This window comes from Anomaloglossus baeobatrachus, chromosome 1 (genome assembly GCF_048569485.1).
Source record: "Anomaloglossus baeobatrachus isolate aAnoBae1 chromosome 1, aAnoBae1.hap1, whole genome shotgun sequence".
Taxonomy (NCBI): domain Eukaryota; kingdom Metazoa; phylum Chordata; class Amphibia; order Anura; family Aromobatidae; genus Anomaloglossus; species Anomaloglossus baeobatrachus.
The window spans coordinates 748586204-748603531 of NC_134353.1; the positions used below are offsets into that span (position 1 = coordinate 748586204).

General features: G+C 42.7%; 1 protein-coding gene across 2 annotated transcripts in view; it reads left to right on the plus strand.

Moving 5' to 3' along the window:
• The window catches only part of IFT81 (intraflagellar transport 81), a 264881-nt gene that overhangs the window by 190909 nt on the left and 56644 nt on the right, over positions 1-17328 (plus strand). For both annotated transcript variants that reach the window (XM_075341832.1, XM_075341833.1), the window contains exons 13-15: positions 261-389; positions 2188-2277; positions 6520-6606. In XM_075341832.1, coding sequence (XP_075197947.1) covers positions 261-389; positions 2188-2277; positions 6520-6606 — 306 coding nt within the window. The remainder of the gene's footprint in view (positions 1-260; positions 390-2187; positions 2278-6519; positions 6607-17328) is intronic.

Below are 17328 nucleotides of genomic sequence, written 5' to 3' on the forward strand. Positions count from 1 at the left end.
AATAAAAATTATTGAATCACAAAGTATTGTATACCCAAATTGCCACCGCAACAATAGTGAGCTTTCATATGGATCCTTACATGTAGTTCACACATGAGTTCTTTAGAACAACCTGTGTCTAATATGAGATGTTAACGTCATCCATCTTTTTTCCACCGCTCGCCATAAATAGAGCTGTTGGAAGCCGTTAGCACATTTGGCTATTTGCTATAATATAATTACTTGTACAGTGTATTTAATCTTTATTCTTTCTTTTAAAGCAAACCATAGAACAGAAAAGGGGAATTTCAGGGTACAGTGACACCCAAGAAGAATTAGAGCGAGTGTCTGCCTTAAAGAGCGAAGTAGATGAAATGAAGGGGCGAACCCTAGATGACATGTCCAACATGGTAAGTAAATCTGCAATTTTCTAAGCACCATAAATGATTTCAGTCTTGTCAGAGTTGTATGAGATTAGAAAGTCTGCTGACTAGCTATACTTATCTCTAAAGGCCCCGTCACACACAACGAGATCGCTAACGAGATCGTTGCTGCGTCACCGTTTTCGTGATGCAACAGCGATCTCCTTATGTGTGACACCTACTAGCGATCAGGCCCCTGCTGTGAGATCGCTAGTCGTTGCTGAATGGTTAGGAGCATTTTCTTCAAAGGCGATGTCCTGCTTGGCTGGACGCATCGCTGTGTTTGACGCCTACCAACGACCTCCTAACACAGTCCCAAAGCACACCGAGATAGTTATACAGGTCGCAGATCGTTACTGTGTCGTTGGTAAGATCTGACTGTGTGACATCTCACCAGCGACCTCCCAGTGACTTACCAGCGATCCTTATCAGGTCACATTGTTTTTGGGATCGCTATTAAGTCGTTAAATGTGATGGGGGCTTAATACCTTCCCCATTAAAGTCAATTCATCTAAATTTACAAGACAGTCTTAACAGAATTTGTCACCAGGTTTTTACCTCATCTAAGAGCAACATAATGTAGGAGAATAGATTCTAATTCTTACCACTAAGTTTACTGGGTGCAGCAGTTGTGACACAGAGTTTTTAGATGTAACATGTAGTAGAGCCTAAAAAGCTAACCTTGCACACTCAATAATCATTCTGTGTACATTGTCTATTGACAATGAGCTGCTTATCAGAGGAGGGGGTGTGATCTGACCAGGGCCCACATGAGCTCTTGTAAGGGCAGTAATGATCTCCTGGTGTTATAAAAAAAACCTCATTGTATGGAAAGAGTACACTGCCTAATAAGTGACACATCCCTGAAATCTTTTTCTCAGTCTCTACCTCATGCTGTCATCAGATTACATAGCAAAAATCTGCTAACTGATTAATTTTAAATACTATGAACGAGATTACTAACATTAGAGATGATTGGATTTTTTTTCCTTTTTTTCCACTTTATATATCTTGACTGGTTTGTCTTATCTGACTTTAATGTTTTAATTTTTGAATTTGCTTATCTGTATATCGTAATTTTCTGGTACTGATACAAAGTTATTATAGTTCACCTACAAGCTTTTCTGTACTAGATTTGTTAAGATATTGCACTGGCTCAATGATGTTTTGTTTTTGTATTTGTGGAAAATTTCAATTAAAAACACAGTTAAAAATAAAAATAAAAAGTCTGTTAACCAATCATTTAGATTTTGCATTGTAGTACCAATATAGGTACATAAACTACTTATTTAACCATAGAGCAAAATTAGGCTAGCTTAATTTGTTTGGCCTCTGTAACCATGGAAACAATAATAGGCTTGCATTGGATCTTTAGACAAACTCGTAAAATAATTTGGATAAAATTATTTGCAAACTTACTTAATTCTTTATAATAGTGTACAGGATACATTGTGCATAAATACATTATTTGTATACATAATTGTATGTTTGAAATCCATATTAATCCTTGCAAAAATATTGCAAATAGGGAAAAATAGTCCCTCAAGACATCATATTTGACAGCATGGATATATACATTCTCCTTAATAACTTATAACATAAAAATAATAAAATAATATACATTTAAAACATGTTTCTTAATATACGTTGTAGTTGAATGCTTATAGATACCAATACACCCAGTATAATACAGGCTATTGACAGTAGTTGATACAGTTGTTGGCTTACCTGTAGGTGAACTTTCCATGATTTTTATAATTTACGCTACTTTTGTATTTTTCAATAGGTAAAGAAGTTAAACTCCATGATAGAAGCTAAAAAATCAGCATTGGCTCCTGTTATTAAAGAGTTAAGGCCTTTACGCCAGAAATGCCAGGTTTGTACAAATCTAAAAATATAACACATTGATTTTTTTTAATTAGTAATTTATGGTGATACTACATACCTGGTTATGTCACCTCCAGAAAAAAAATAGTATGCACAATGCTGCACTAGCCGAAAGCGTGCGTCACTTTCTGCCTCTTCTGAATCCTCCGCAATCTTCCATTGTGAGAAAGTGATGCTTAGCTGTTCAAGTCCCAGGTGCGGGAAAATAATAATAATAATAATAATAATCTTTATTTCTATAGCGCCAACATATTCCGCAGCGCTTTACAATTCAGGAGGAACATATACATATCATATACATAAACATATACAAACAAGTAACAATTATAGAGGCTACAGTATTTAAAAGGAAAAATGGCAACCCTGCTCGTGAGAGCTTACAATCTACAATGAGATGGGGGGAGGGGCAAGGTACAAGTGTTTATTTAAAATGACAATCCAGCCAGCTCATGGGGGATAGATGATGGCTTCCTGGACCAGTTGGCAAGAGCCTTGAGATGCATTTGGGTGCCAAGGAGTTTGACGTGGGGTTATGTTCTGAGAAGTTGTAGAGGGATTATGTGAAATTAGTTTGGCTAGGGAGTGTGATAGGCCGCCCTAAAAAGATGCGTTTTTAGGGAGCGTCTGAAGCTGAGTAAGTTGTGATTTGTCCTAACTTCTTGGGGTAGAGCGTTCCAGAGGTTTGGTGCAGCTCGGAAGAAGTCTTGGATTCGGGAGTGGGAGGTTCGAATTAGTGTGGATGTTAGTCGAAAGTCATTTGCAGAGCGTAGAGAACGGGTGGGATGATAGACAGAGAGGAGGGTGGAGATGTAGGAGGGTGCTGCACTGTGGAGAGCTTTGTGGGTGAGAACAAGCAGTTTGAATTGGATCCTGTGATATATGGGCAGCCAGTGCAATGACTGGCACAGCGCAGAGGCGTCCGAGTAGCGGTTAGCCAGATAGGTGACCCTGGCTGCTGCATTAAGGATGGACTGTAGAGGGGAGAGTCTAGTTAGGGGGAGACCAATTAATAGAGAGTTACAGTAGTCAAGGCGAGAGTGGATCAGGGCCACGGTGAGGGTTTTTGTCGTTTCCATTGTGAGAAAGGGGCGGATTCTAGAGATGTTCTTAAGGTGCAAGCGGCAGGTGCGGGCAAGAGATTGTATGTGGGAGGTGAAGGAGAGATCAGTGTCAAGTATAACCCCCAGGCAGCGGGCTTGCTGCCTAGGACTTATCGTTGTGCCACACACAGAGAGGGAGATGTCAGGTTTAGGAAGGTTGGGAGATGGAGGGAAAAGCAGAAGTTCAGTTTTGGAAAGGTTAAGTTTCAGATAGAGAGCAGACATGATGTTGCAAACTGCAGTCAGGCAGTCACTTGTGTTCTGTAGTACAGCGGGGGTGAGCTCAGGGGATGAGGTGTATAGCTGTGTGTCATCAGCATAAAGATGGTACTGAAAGCCAAATCTGCTGATGGTCTGTCCAATTGGGGCAGTGTAGAGGGAGAACAGAAGAGGGCCAAGGACTGAACCTTGAGGGACCCCAACAGTGAGAGGGAGAGGAGAAGATGTGGAGCCAGCAAATGATACACTGAACGAGCGGCCAGAAAGATAGGAAGAGAACCAGGAAAGCACAGTGTCCTTTAGGCCAATAGAATGGAGCATAGAGAGAAGGAGATGGTGGTCAACAGTGTCGAAGGCTGCAGAAAGGTCAAGAAGAATAAGCAGCGAGTGGTCACCGTTACGTTTTGCTGTCAATAGGTCATTGGTCACTTTGACAAGGGCAGTTTCTGTTGAGTGTAAAGGGCGGAAGCCAGACTGTAAAGGATCTAGAAGAGAGTGAGAGGAGAGGTAGCGGGTGAGACGAGAGTAGACCAGGCGCTCCAAGAGTTTAGAGATGAAGGAGAGATTGGAGACTGGTCTGTAGTTGCTTGTGCAGGACGGATCGAGAGAAGGTTTTTTTAATAATGGAGTAATAATAGAGTGTTTGAGGGAGGAAGGGAAGATACCAGAAGAGAGAGAGAGATTGAAGATTTTAGTTAGGTGAGTGGTAACAACCGGAGAGAGTGTCTGGAGTAGGCGTGAGGGGAAGGGATCAGTAGAGCAAGTGGTAGGACGAGAAGAAGCGAGGAGCCTGGAGACTTCCTCCTCTGTGACTGGGTCAAATGTGGAAAGTGAGCTGGATGGGATGTGGCGAGGGATGGGATTCACAACGCTTAGTGACTGGGAGCTGATCTCTTGGCGGATGTTTTCTATTTTCTCTGTGAAATACGAGGCCAGGTCATCAGCATGAAGGTCTGTGATAGGGGTCTGTGCTTTGGGACTGAGGAGGGAGTGTAAGGTGTCAAAGAGCTTTTTTGGATTGTTGGCTAGTGAGGAGATAAGGGTGGTGAAGTAGGTCTGTTTGGCGAGGTGAAGGGAAGAGTTGTAGGTCCTTAACATGAACTTGTAGTGGATGAAGTTTTCTGGTGTGCGGGATTTCCTCCATAGGCGCTCGGCACTCCTAGAGCATCGCTGGAGAAATCGAGTTTGTGATGTGAGCCAAGGTTGTTTTACTCGGTGTTTGGAGGTTCTGAGGGTGAGGGGTGCTACTTGGTCCAGGGTGCTTCTGAGTGTGTCATTGTAGTGCTTTACAGCTAGATTAGGGCATGAAAGTGAGGAGATAGGGGATAGTGATAAGTGTAGAGAGTCTGTAAGTGTTTGAGAGTCAATGGCCTGTAGGTTTCTGAATGTGTGATAGGTGGGAGTGTGCTGGAGTGGACGACGGTTTGTGAGCTTGAAGGAGAGGATGTTGTGGTCAGAGAGGGGAAGAGGTGAGTTGTCAAAGTGAGAGATTGAGCAGAGGCGGAAAAAGACCAAGTCAAGGGTGTTACCATCTTCATGTGTCTCTGAGGATGAGAGTTGTGAGAGGCCAAGAGAGGTGGTGAGAGATAGAAGCTGGGATGCAGAAGGGGAGGAGGGGCTGTTCATGGGGATGTTAAAGTCTCCTAGGATCAGGGTTGGCAATTCAGAGGACATGAAGTGTGGCAGCCAGGCTGAAAAGTGGTCAAGGAACTGGGTGGGTGAGCCTGGGGGACGGTATATGACAGCTACTCTGAGGGGAAGGGGATGGAAGAGCCTGATGGTGTGAACCTCAAAGGATGGGAATGAGAGTGATGGAGCTGGGGGGATGACCTGGAAAGTGCATTGTGGGGACAGGAGTAACCCAACTCCACCACCATGTCTGTTTCCAGGTCTTGGTGAATGGGTAAAGTGTAAACCACCATGAGAGATGGCAGCAGGGGAAGTAGTATCAGAATCCTGAATCCAGGTTTCAGTGAGGGCTAGTAAGTTAAGAGAGTTATTGAGGAATTGGGAAAAACAATGATATGTGCGTCAATGAGATCAGTAGCACTCAGCCATGGTAAAAAAAAAAATAAATGCTTTTTTTTTTTTTTTTTTTGATTCAACTTCTTAAAATAGCAGTCAGAGTATCCATCATGGGGAGAGGGGAGTAGCATGTACAGAGAGGCGGTTGAGCGTTGCGAGATGGCCATCGTCCGGCCCTTTGCATCTGATACTATGTCCATCACGGATACCTTGTAACTGCTATTTTAAGAAGTTGGATCAATAAGGAAAAAAGTTTTTTATTGTGGGTGAGTGCCACTGATCTCATTGACGCACACTGGATATGTGTCAGATTGCAATCCATTTTTGTTGTACTTGGGGAGAAGGAAGGCTTCATCCATCATGCTGAAGTTATACTTGTTGTCTTGTAATCTAATTAAGATGCCATACCAGTCGTTTATCTGAACGGGGTGTACATTTTTCTGAACGCCTCTTAATCTGCTGTCTTTAATGGTAACACAGTGAATGTCACTTATGGAATTTTATTGTAAAAACTGCCTACAAAGAAATCTGCTGTATATGTGGACCAACTTAATACATTAATTTAATATTTTTGTGTTCACTTCCATGCACTTATTGACTTTAGAGGCAGTCCGTTTCGGTACTTTCCAACAGGTCATCCTAGTAGTTGCTTCATAACATTTGGTTTAGCAGACACGTGTCTGTCTAAAGTATCAGACAGAACACATACTCCCCCGCCATGTGTGAAAGAGGAATGAAACACATCTGCTGAGTTTAAGTAAGCAACGCGCCATGTGCCAGGACGACAGGCTCAAGCTGCTGACTGACAGGAACGTACATTTCTCTATGCCATGTGCTTGAGGTATCATAGTACGTGCTGACATGAATCTTTGCCCTTTTCACATTAGGAGCTGACCCAAGAGTATGATGAAAAGAAAGCACAATATGACAGCTGCGCGGCGGGCCTGGAGAGTAACTGCTCCACGCTAGAGCAGGTAGCAATTTAACCTGTTGTAATAAACATTTGTAGTTTGTATGTATCTTATGTATACAAGTAGGCTGTGTGTTAGATGTCACATAAATAATACAATATTTGGATGGCTGCTAAGTGTAATGCTGATTAAAAATAGAAACAAAGATTGGCTGGTGATGGATAACTTTTTTTTTTATTATATTTAAATAAGCGTTCTGTATACGCCCCATGAGGGTATGTGATTCTCAAGACTCCCTCCAAGTAGCCTGCACAGAGAGATGTGCAAGAAGGACGACTGGTTTTACTTACTCTGCATCATTGACAGCTATCCAATACGATATTTGCTCATTTAAAGCAATTCCGTCAGTGAGATCCCCGCAATCAGGTCATAGTCTGGGGACCTGTGTTATGCTAAAGAGCAAAAAAAGTACGACATAGTAATCATGGAAGCTTATAAGGCTATGTGCCCATGGGGAAAGTGTCCTGCGGATACATCCACAGGACATTCCGCAGGAGCTCCCAGAAAACCGCAGCACAACTTTGTCTGTTTACATGCTGCGGTTTTATTGCGGAATGTCCTGCGGATATGCTGCGGACATTCTGCATTGAGGATACAGTACCATGGCTTCGGCACTGCATCCTCAATGCAGAACAAGTGCTGCAGTGATCGGGGAGTTCATACTTACTGCCATCACACAGCACTTCACTCTCCGGCCGTGTCTGTCTGCACATTGCCGAGAAGGTGGGCGGGCAGGCTTGAACTAGCTCCGGCTGTCACATGACCGGAGCTCGTGCAGGCCCCACCCACCTCCTGCTCCTGGCTACACTGTGCTCCTGTGCATCGGACGGAGGAAGTGACTCCGGTGGCTTCAATCAAGGCAGGTAAGTATGGGACCCTGCGGAGAAATCAGCAGGAATAATTTACATGTTGCAGATTTTTCCGCAGGGAAATCCGCATTATTTCCACTGCGGAAAAAAAACACGCAGCATGGGCAAAGCAGTCCCCAAATGCTATAGAAATGGCTGGGGACTCGCTGTTCTGTGGATTTTTGAAAAATCCGCGCAATTTCCACGAAAAAATTGCGAATTTTCCGCAGCGTGGGCACATAGCCTAACTATCCAGATACATGTTGGGAATCTCTCTCAGTCAATAGTAATGGGTCCAGAAAAATCTTCTCTTCTCTCGCTGACGACTTTATCTTTCAAAAGGTAAAGAGAGAACAATAGAATATGCGATCTTGGACCGAATTCTTACCAAAAGGGAGAACATTGTTGAGGAAGTAAAGGTGGCTTTGAATTTAGGAGGCAATGATCATGCTATGCTGGAATTTTGTATTACAAGAGCAAGACCAGCAAGAACTCAGACTTGACTCAGAAGGAGGGTAGGAAAGGTCCCCAATGGCTGGATGTTTTAAAGGACTGAAATGTCCAAGAAAGATGGGAGATTTTGTTAAATTAATTTATCTCTGTGCAATCAGTAACAGTCCCTAAAAGATGGAAGAATTGGAAGCATTTAAAGAGAACAGGAAGGATGAGCACATAACTTAAACACTTGCTTAAAGGGAAAAAAGAAATGTGAATCAAATGTAAAAAAGGGACATATCTAAAGAAGAATATATAGCTGTCTGGAGGGACTACAGGGCAAGCGTTAGATGAGCTAAAGCTGGTAATGTAGTGAGGCTTGCAAGGGAGACCAGAAGCATTAAAAAAGGTTTGGGGTGGTGGTATGTGAATAGTAAAGGAAAAGTAAAAAATGCTATAGGATTTTTACAGGATGAAAAGTGTTCAAAAATGATGTTGAGAAGGGCGAATTTTTAAATTCCTATTTTGCATCTGTGTTCTCGAAGAAAGCAAATGTAACATCAACTGTTCTTCACTGTACTATTGAAGAAATAAAATAATCCACACTATAACCAGAGAGATGGTGAGGGAACACTTAGTTAATTGAAATTAATTTAAATCTCCTGGTCGAGATGAGTTACATACTAGGGGACTGAAAGAGATAGCAGAGGAAATTGCAAAACCACAAGCCAGAATCTTTGAAAATTCCGGTAGAACAGGAGAAGCCCCAGAAGATTGGAGCATTGCAAATGTTGTCCCGATCTTCAAAAAAGGAAAGTAGATGGAGCCAGGAAATAACAGGACAGTGAGCCTTACTTCTATACCAGATAAGATCTTTGAACAAATTATTACACAGCATGTATGTAAGTACTTGGATAAAAATACAGTAATTAAAAAGAGCCAGCATGGGTTTGTAGCAAACAAGTCATTACAAACTAATCTAATTTCTGTCTATGATGGAATCACTGACTGGGTGAATCAGGGAAATACGGTAGATATAGTATATCTCGACTTCAGCAATGCATTTGATAAAGTATCTCATAATATCTTTATTAAAAAAAATGGGTTTGTCTGAGCTATCGATAGATGAACTTGTAACTGACTCAGTGATTGTACTAAAAAAGTGGTAATAAATGGTTGCACTTCCAATTGGTAGAGTGTTTCAAGTGGGGGTACTATAAAGGGTGCTTTACACGAGACGAGCTATCGTGCGATGCATCGTCGGGGTCACGGTTTTCGTGACGCACATACGGCATCGTTCACGATGTCATCTCGTGTGACACCTCCGAGCGACGCAGTATCGCTCACAAATCGTGAGTCGTGTACTCGTCGCTCAGTTTTAAAAAATTGTTTAATTAAAATGGTGCTGGTTGTTCATCGTACCCGGGGTAGCACACATTGCTCCGTGTGACACCCCGGGAACGATGAACTGCAGCTTACATACATCCCGCAGCTCCCGGCGGCTATGCGGAAGGAAGGAGGTGGGCGGGATGTTTATGTCCCGCTCATCTCCGCCCCTCCGCTTCTATTGGCCGGCGGCTGTTTGACGTCGCTGTGACGCCGAACGTTCCTCCCCCTTCAGAAAGAGGATGTTCGCCGCCCACAGCGAGGTCGCTCATCGGGTAAGTACGTGTGACGGGGTTTCACGACTTTGTGCGACACGGGCAGCGATTTGCCCGTGACGCACAAATGACGGGGGCGGGTACGATCGATCGTGAAATCGCACAATCGGTCGTCTCGTGTAAAGTAGACATAAGACTGTCTTGGCCCCAGTGTTGTTCAACATTTTTATAAATGATGAAGATAAAGGCAACTGTAGGTAAACTGATCAATTTTGCAGACGATGAAAAGCTAGGAGGGATCGCTAATACTAGAGAAGACAGAGAAAGGATTCAGAAGGATCTAGATAAGCTGAAACAATGAGCAGTGACTAATAGAATGGTTTTTAACAGAGAGAAATGCAAAATTCTACATTTGGTCAAGAAAAATAACATCTACAGAATGGGAGGAATAGAAATAAGCAACATCATGTGTGAAAAAGACTTGGGTATACTTATAGATCACAGCCTGCACATAAGTCAGCAGTGTGATACAGCAGCAAAAATGGCAAATACTGTTCATGAATGTATTAAGAGAAGAATAAAGTCCAGATCACCTGAAATAATTACCCCCTCTACACCTCTTTGGTCAGACCTCATCTGGAATACTGTGTCCAGTTCTTTGCACCACTTTTTTAAGAAGACATAGAGAAACTGGAGCAAGTTCAGAGAATAGCTACCAGGATGGTGAGCAAGACTGCAAGCTATGTCCTACGAGGAACAGTTAAAGGATCTGGGAATGTTTAGCTTGCAAAAAAAAGGCTAAGAGGAGACTTAATATTTGTCTACAAATATCTGAAGGGATGTTACTGTGTAGAGGGATCATCCATATTCTCATTTGCAGATTGAAACACAAGAAGCAATAGAATGAAACTGAAAAGGAGAAGATACAGATTAGTTATTAGAAAAAAACTTTTTGACAGTGAGAGCGATCAATGAGTGGAACAAGTCTTCAATGGAAGTCTTCAAACAGACTGGTCAGACATCTGCCTGAGATGGTTTAGTGTATCCTGCATTGAGCAGGGGGTTGCACACTGACCCTGGAGGTCCCTTCTAGCTCCAACATTCTACGATTCTAGGATTGCTTGCTAACTACGAATAGATTTCAGCTGGTGTCATGACTTGCCATGGCTTTTTTAACCTCTCTGTCTCCATGCGTGCAATACTTTTTCCCTGTTTCATTTCTCATTGTTACAACTATTATAACTTAATTTATGGACATCTGTGGTTTGATTTCTTTACCTGTGTGAATTGGATGGGGTGTTACCGACATTAAGGGGTACTTTGCACACTACGACATCGCAGCTGCGATGTCGGTGGGGTCAAATCGAAAGTGACGCACATCCGGCGTCGTTGTCTACATCGGAGTATGTGAATCGTTTTTAATACGATTAACGAGCGCAAATGTGTCGAAATTGTATGATTGGTGTAGTGTCGGGCATTTCCATAATGTCGCTGCAGCGACAGGTACGATGTTGTTCCTCGTTCCTGCGGCAGCACACATCGCTGTGTATGAAGCCGCAGGAGCGAGGAACATCTCCTTACCTGCGTCCCGGCTGCAATGAGGAATGAAGGAGGTGGGCGGGATGTTTACGTCCCGCTCATTTCCGCCCCTCTGCTTCAGTTGCCCGCCTGCCGTGTGACGTCGCTGTGACGCCGCACGACCCGCCCCCTTAGGAAGGAGGCGATTCGCCGGCCACAGCGAAGTCGCAGGGCAGATAAGTGCATGTGAAGCTGCCGCAACGATAATGTTCGCTACGGCAGCTATCACAAGAGATCGCATGTGCGACGGGGGCGGGGACTATCGCGCTCGGCATCGCTATAATCGGCTTGAGATGTCGTAGTGTGCAAAGTACCCCTTAGTGAGAATTTCATGTCAATTGTACCTTTAGGAATATATTTACTTAGAAAATTGGTGATATGTTCAATACTTATTTCACCCACTGAATACTTTGTATAAATACAGCTCACTCAGTTGCATGCTGAAGAAGACACAGGAAACAGTTTCAGTAAAACATTAGGGCTGGTTTATTTAGACTTCATAAACAGCTCAGGATAACTAATTTTTACATAGTTACATAGTTACTTAGGTTGAAAAAAGACCTAGGTCCATCTAGTTCAACCTTCCTCCACCAGTTCTACATTTAGTCACTAAGTCATTTATAACCAACAATGTTGTGTGTACTGAGGAAATCATCCAGCCCTTTTTTAAAAGCTGTTATAGTATCTGCCATTACAACCTCTTGTGGTAGTGTATTCCACAGTCTGACCGCTCTAACTGTAAAGAACCCTTTCCTATTTAGGTGTCGGAATCGCTTTTCTTCCACTCGCAGTGAGTGCCCCCTGGTCCTTAGTATTGTTTTTGGAAGAAATAAGTCATGTGCCAGTACTTTATATTGACCACACATGTATTTATACATATAAATGAGATCTCCTCTGAGACGTCTTTTTTCTAAGCTAAACATATCTAACTTTTTCAACCTGCCATCATATGGGAGGCCTTCCATTCCTTGTAATAGTCTAGTTGCCCGCCTTTGAACTGACTCTAACTTCTGAATGTCCTTTTTAAAATGTGGAGCCCAAAACTGGATCCCGTATTCCAGATGTGGTCTTACAAGTGATTTATAGAGGGGTAACAATACGTTGGGATCACGGGATCTAATCTCTCTTTTTATACACCCTAAAATCTTGTTTGCTTTAGCAGCTGCTGCTTGACATTGAGTGCTGCTGCTCAGCTTATTTGTAATGAGAATACCCAAGTCCTTCTCCTGTTCTGTAGTCCCGAGTTTACTTCCATTTAATGTATACGCAGCTATAGGATTACTCCGTCCTAGGTGCATTACTTTACATTTATCAACATTAAATCTCATTTGCCAAGTATCTGCCCATTCTTACATCTTATCCAGATCTTTTTGTAATATTGTACTATCCAGGTCAGTTTTTAATATCCTACATAGTTTGGTGTCATCGGCAAAGACTGACACTGTACTATCAATCCCATCCACAAGGTCATTAATAAAGAGAGTAAAAAGAATCGGTCCAAGCACAGATCCCTGCGGCACCCCACTGCTGACTATAGCCCATTTAGAGAATGTACCATTTATGACTACTCTTTGTTTCCTATCTCTTAGCCAATTCCTTACCCAGTTGCATATTGTGTCCCCTAGTCCTTGCTTCTGGAGCTTTAGTATAAGGCTATTATGTGGTACAGTATCAAATGCCTTTGCAAAGTCCAAATAAATCACATCAGCTGCATTACCAATATCCAGGTTTGAACTTACCCCCTCATAGAACCCCAACAGGTTGGTTAGACACGACTTATCTTTCATGAATCCATGCTGTTTGTCAGTTATCATATTATTTTCTGCAATATATTTTTGCATGTCATCCCTTAAAATGCCCTCAAAAACTTTGCATACTACTGATGTCAGGCTTACTGGACGGTAGTTGCCTGGATCTACCCTCTTACCTTTCTTAAATATCGGTACCACATCAGCAATCCTCCAATCCTGAGGCACCAACCCCGTTACAAGTGAGTCTAAAAAGATGAGATACAGCGGTCTGTCGATTACGGAGCTCAATTCCCTCAATATTCGTGGATGAATGCCATCTGGCCCTGGGGATTTGTCAATGTTTAATTTACTCAGACGTAGGCGTACTTCATCTTGTGTTAAATTAATTATATCGGGTGGTGGACTTTGATTTTTCACTTTTTGAATGATCCCTGGTACAGTCAGTTCCTTGGTGAATACAGATGAGAAATGCCTATTTAATATCTCAGTCTTTTGTTTGTCCTCTATAACTAACTTGTTATTATATTTTAAGGGTCCGATACTATCCTTTGTTTTCCTTTTGGCATTAATGTATTTATAAAAGATTTTGGCATTTATTTTAATGTCATTGGCGATTTTTGTTTCAGTAGCTAGTTTTGCTTGTTTGATTTCTTTTTTGCATTGCCTATTGATATCTTTATACTCCTGCAATGCTATTTCTGTATTCTCAGCCTTTAAGATTTTAAACGCCCTTTGTTTTTGTTTTATTATACTTTGTACAGTCTTATTTATCCATAGTGGTTTCTTTTTATTCCTGGACATTTTATTACCAGAGGGTATACGTTTTTTACAGGACTCTAGTAGTATATCCTTAAACTTACCCCATTTATGTTCGGTATCCCCAGTTACCATGACTCTGTCCCAATCTACACATTTAAGCTCTTCCCTTAATTTGTTGAAATCAGCTTTCCTAAATTTCCAGGTTTTAGCATTCCCCCTTTGAAATGTTCTATTGAATATTACGTTGAAGCTTACCATATTATGATCGCTGGTGCCCAAGTGCTCCCGGACCTGTAGATCTGAAATTGTATCCGGTCTATTTGACAGGACCAGATCTAGCAAATTATCTCCCCTGGTCGGTTCACCTACCATCTGAGAGAGGAAATGGTCTTGAATGGTAGATAAGAACTTACAGCTTTTAGCAGAACCAGAAGATTCTATGTCCCACTGTATGTCTGGATAGTTGAAATCCCCCATAATAAGAACCCGATTATTATTATTAGCTGCCTTTTCAATTTGTTCCAGCATTTCACCCTCTATTTGTTGAGGTATGTTAGGAGGCTTATAGCAAACTCCAGTTAGCATTTTTCCATTATTCCCCTCCCCATGTACATTTACCCATACTGACTCTACATTGTTGCTGTTCCCCTCAATGTCATCATACAACACAGGTTTTAGGTTAGATTTGATAAATATACACACCCCACCACCTTTTTGGCCTTTCCTGTCCTTCCTAAATGTACTATAACCCTGTATGTTTGTCACCCAGTCATGGCTTTCATCCAGCCAGGTTTCCGTAATGCCCACCACATCATAATCCATTGTTGACATAAGAGTCTCCAATTCATTCATTTTGTTTGCAAGACTTCTTGCATTTGCCAGTAGACATTTAATCCTATTAACACCTTTATTACTCCTAGCCTCCCTACGTTCCTTGTATGTCCCATCCCCCCCTAATCCATCATTGACCCCTACCGTTTCCCTGTCTCTATCTGCTCTATCTATCCCCTTATTTGCTCCACTACCCTCCCTCCCCCCGATCCTAGTTTAAAAGCTCCTCCATCCATCTGACCATTTTCTCCCCCAGCACAGCTGCACCTTCCCCATTGAGGTGCAGCCCGTCCCTACCGTAGAGCCTGTAGCCGACTGAGAAGTCGGCCCAGTTCTCCATGAACCCGAACCCTTCCTTCCTGCACCAATTTCTAAGCCACATATTTATCTCCCTAAGCTCCCGCTGTCTTTCTAGTGACGCTCGTGGCACCGGTAGTATTTTTGAAAACACCACCTTGGAGGTCCTGGACTTCAGCTTCTCTCCGAGTTCCCTGTAATCATTTTTAAGGACCTTCCACCTGCCTCTAACTTTGTCATTAGTACCAATGTGCACCATGACCGCTGGGTTTTCCCCAGCCCCACCCAGCAATCTGTCTATCCGATCCACAATATGCCGAACCCGAGCACCCGGCAGACAACACGCTGTTCGGCATTCACGGTCTCGGCGACAGATGACCCTGTCTGGCCGCCTAATTATAGAGTCCCCTACCTCCAACATCTGTCTGGGCTTTGCTGCACTCCTATTTCCCTCCTTCCTACAGCAGTTGTTTTCCTGGTTGCTAGGAGCAACATCCTGCTGTAGTGACCCTAGTCCAGGCCCTTCATTCCTAATATCAGCCAAACAGGCATATTTACTAGGTTGTGCCAGGTCAGGACTAGGCTCCCTGACACTTTTCCCCCTACCTCTTCTTCTAACTGTTACCCAGCTACCTACCTCTGGGTCCTGATCTTCCCCACTTCCACCCTCCTCCATATCACTGGCCCCAGCCAGAGAAAGCTCAGTGAGCTCTAAACTCCTCTCCAGGTTTGCAATGCCCCTTAGTGTTGCAAGCTGCTTATTTAGATCAGTTACCTTGGCTTCCAAATACGCAACATGCTTGCATCGAGTGCAGACATATTCACCCTCGAACGGCTGCTCAAGGCATGCATACATCTGACAAGATACACACCTGGTAGCATTGTCCATGGAGCACCTATCAAATGGGGATCAACAGTAAAGTAGAAAAACAAAGAGAAAAAAACTAAAGAAACCCAATGGAAAAAGTATAAGGATAAATTCAAACTATGTTCTTGTGTCAAACTATGTAATTGTGTTGAAACTATGCACTTATCTTAAATTCAGCACTTAACTTCAGTTCAGCACCTCGCTAGTACTGGCTGGTTTATATAGATGTACAATGACTATCAGAAGCTGCTGGAAGCTTCTAGAAACAGGTGTGACTAATCCTACTAATTAAATCACAAGACTAACTTTTTTTTTTCCTTTTCACAGAATCACAAACAGACACACAATTCCCTAATGAAATTCAAAAACAGCCTTTTCCAGCACACTAAAAACATAAAGCAAATAGTCCATACAACAGTCCAGGTGCCCCCTCTCAGGTTAATGTCCAGCTCTTAGTTCATACCAAAGACAAACAACACTGAAGATCTGCACATCTCCACACACAAACTACTTAAGAATTTACATGGACTTTCTTATGTCCACCATACAACGCCCGGGGTGGAGATATACGCGCAGCCAGTCCCACCCATCTATCTGAATGCTTGTAAACCTGGCCCTTGCCATGCCATATTAACACTCTCTTATATACTGTATATACACTACTCACAAAACGTTGTAATGAATTGTTATTGTCTACTGAAGCATAGCATCCCACCCTTCTTGAAGGGCGGCTTTCAGGTTATTGAGGTTCTGGGGTACAGAGTTACGAGCCTCTACACGGCAAATGGAGAAATTGCAGGCCACTCCATTTGAAGTACCCCAGTCTCCAGCAGCCATTCTCTAATGATGCAACCTTGATGAGCTGGAGCATTGTTGTACATCGAGATGAAATTAGGCCTATTTTGTTCATGCAGAGGCATGACTGGATTAATGATGTTATTAAAGTAGCAAGGGCTTGTCACTGTACCATTCACAAAGTGTAGGGCATTTCTGTATTGACTAGACACACCTGCCCTCACTGTAACACCACCACCAAAGACTAATCTGGGGACAACAGTGGCTGATGCATAAAGCGCTCTTTAATGTTTCCAACAATGTTTGCAGCCATCATTTCTGCTCAGCTTGAATCGAATTTTATCAATGAACAGCACTAAGGTCCACTGGTCCCTCATCCAGCATAAATACTCCCTGGCCCATGCAATATGATAACCCCTGTGGCTGCTGGTGTGGTCTGGTACTTTTGCAGATCGTCTAGCACGCAGACCATACTGATGTAAACGGTTTCAAATGATCTGACGTGACACTTGGGTGCCTCTCATCTTTCTTAAAGAGAACCAACCGCCAGGATTTTCATATATATAATAAAGCCAGTGCTATACTGGCACTAGGATGCTGAATGTAAGCATACCATCTGTTCTGAGATTCGAGGTTTTATTTCCGAAATATGTGCAAGTAAAGTTACAGAAATGTACTGCTACTTGACTGATAGCAGCCTGGCATTGGTAGATGTTAGACTGTATAGGCTCCTTCCAGATATGAGTAATTTCTGTCACGTGATAGGGGCATGTTCGAAATGCAGTCTACCAACATCTACCAAGGCCAGGAAGCCAGACAGGGACGTGAATAGATCGCAAAACCCGACCCACCTAACAGATGTTCTGTAGCTGCTATCAATCAAATAGCAGTACATTTCTGTAACTTTACTTACACATATTTCTGAAATAAAACCTCCAATCTCAGAAAAAAAGGTATGCTTA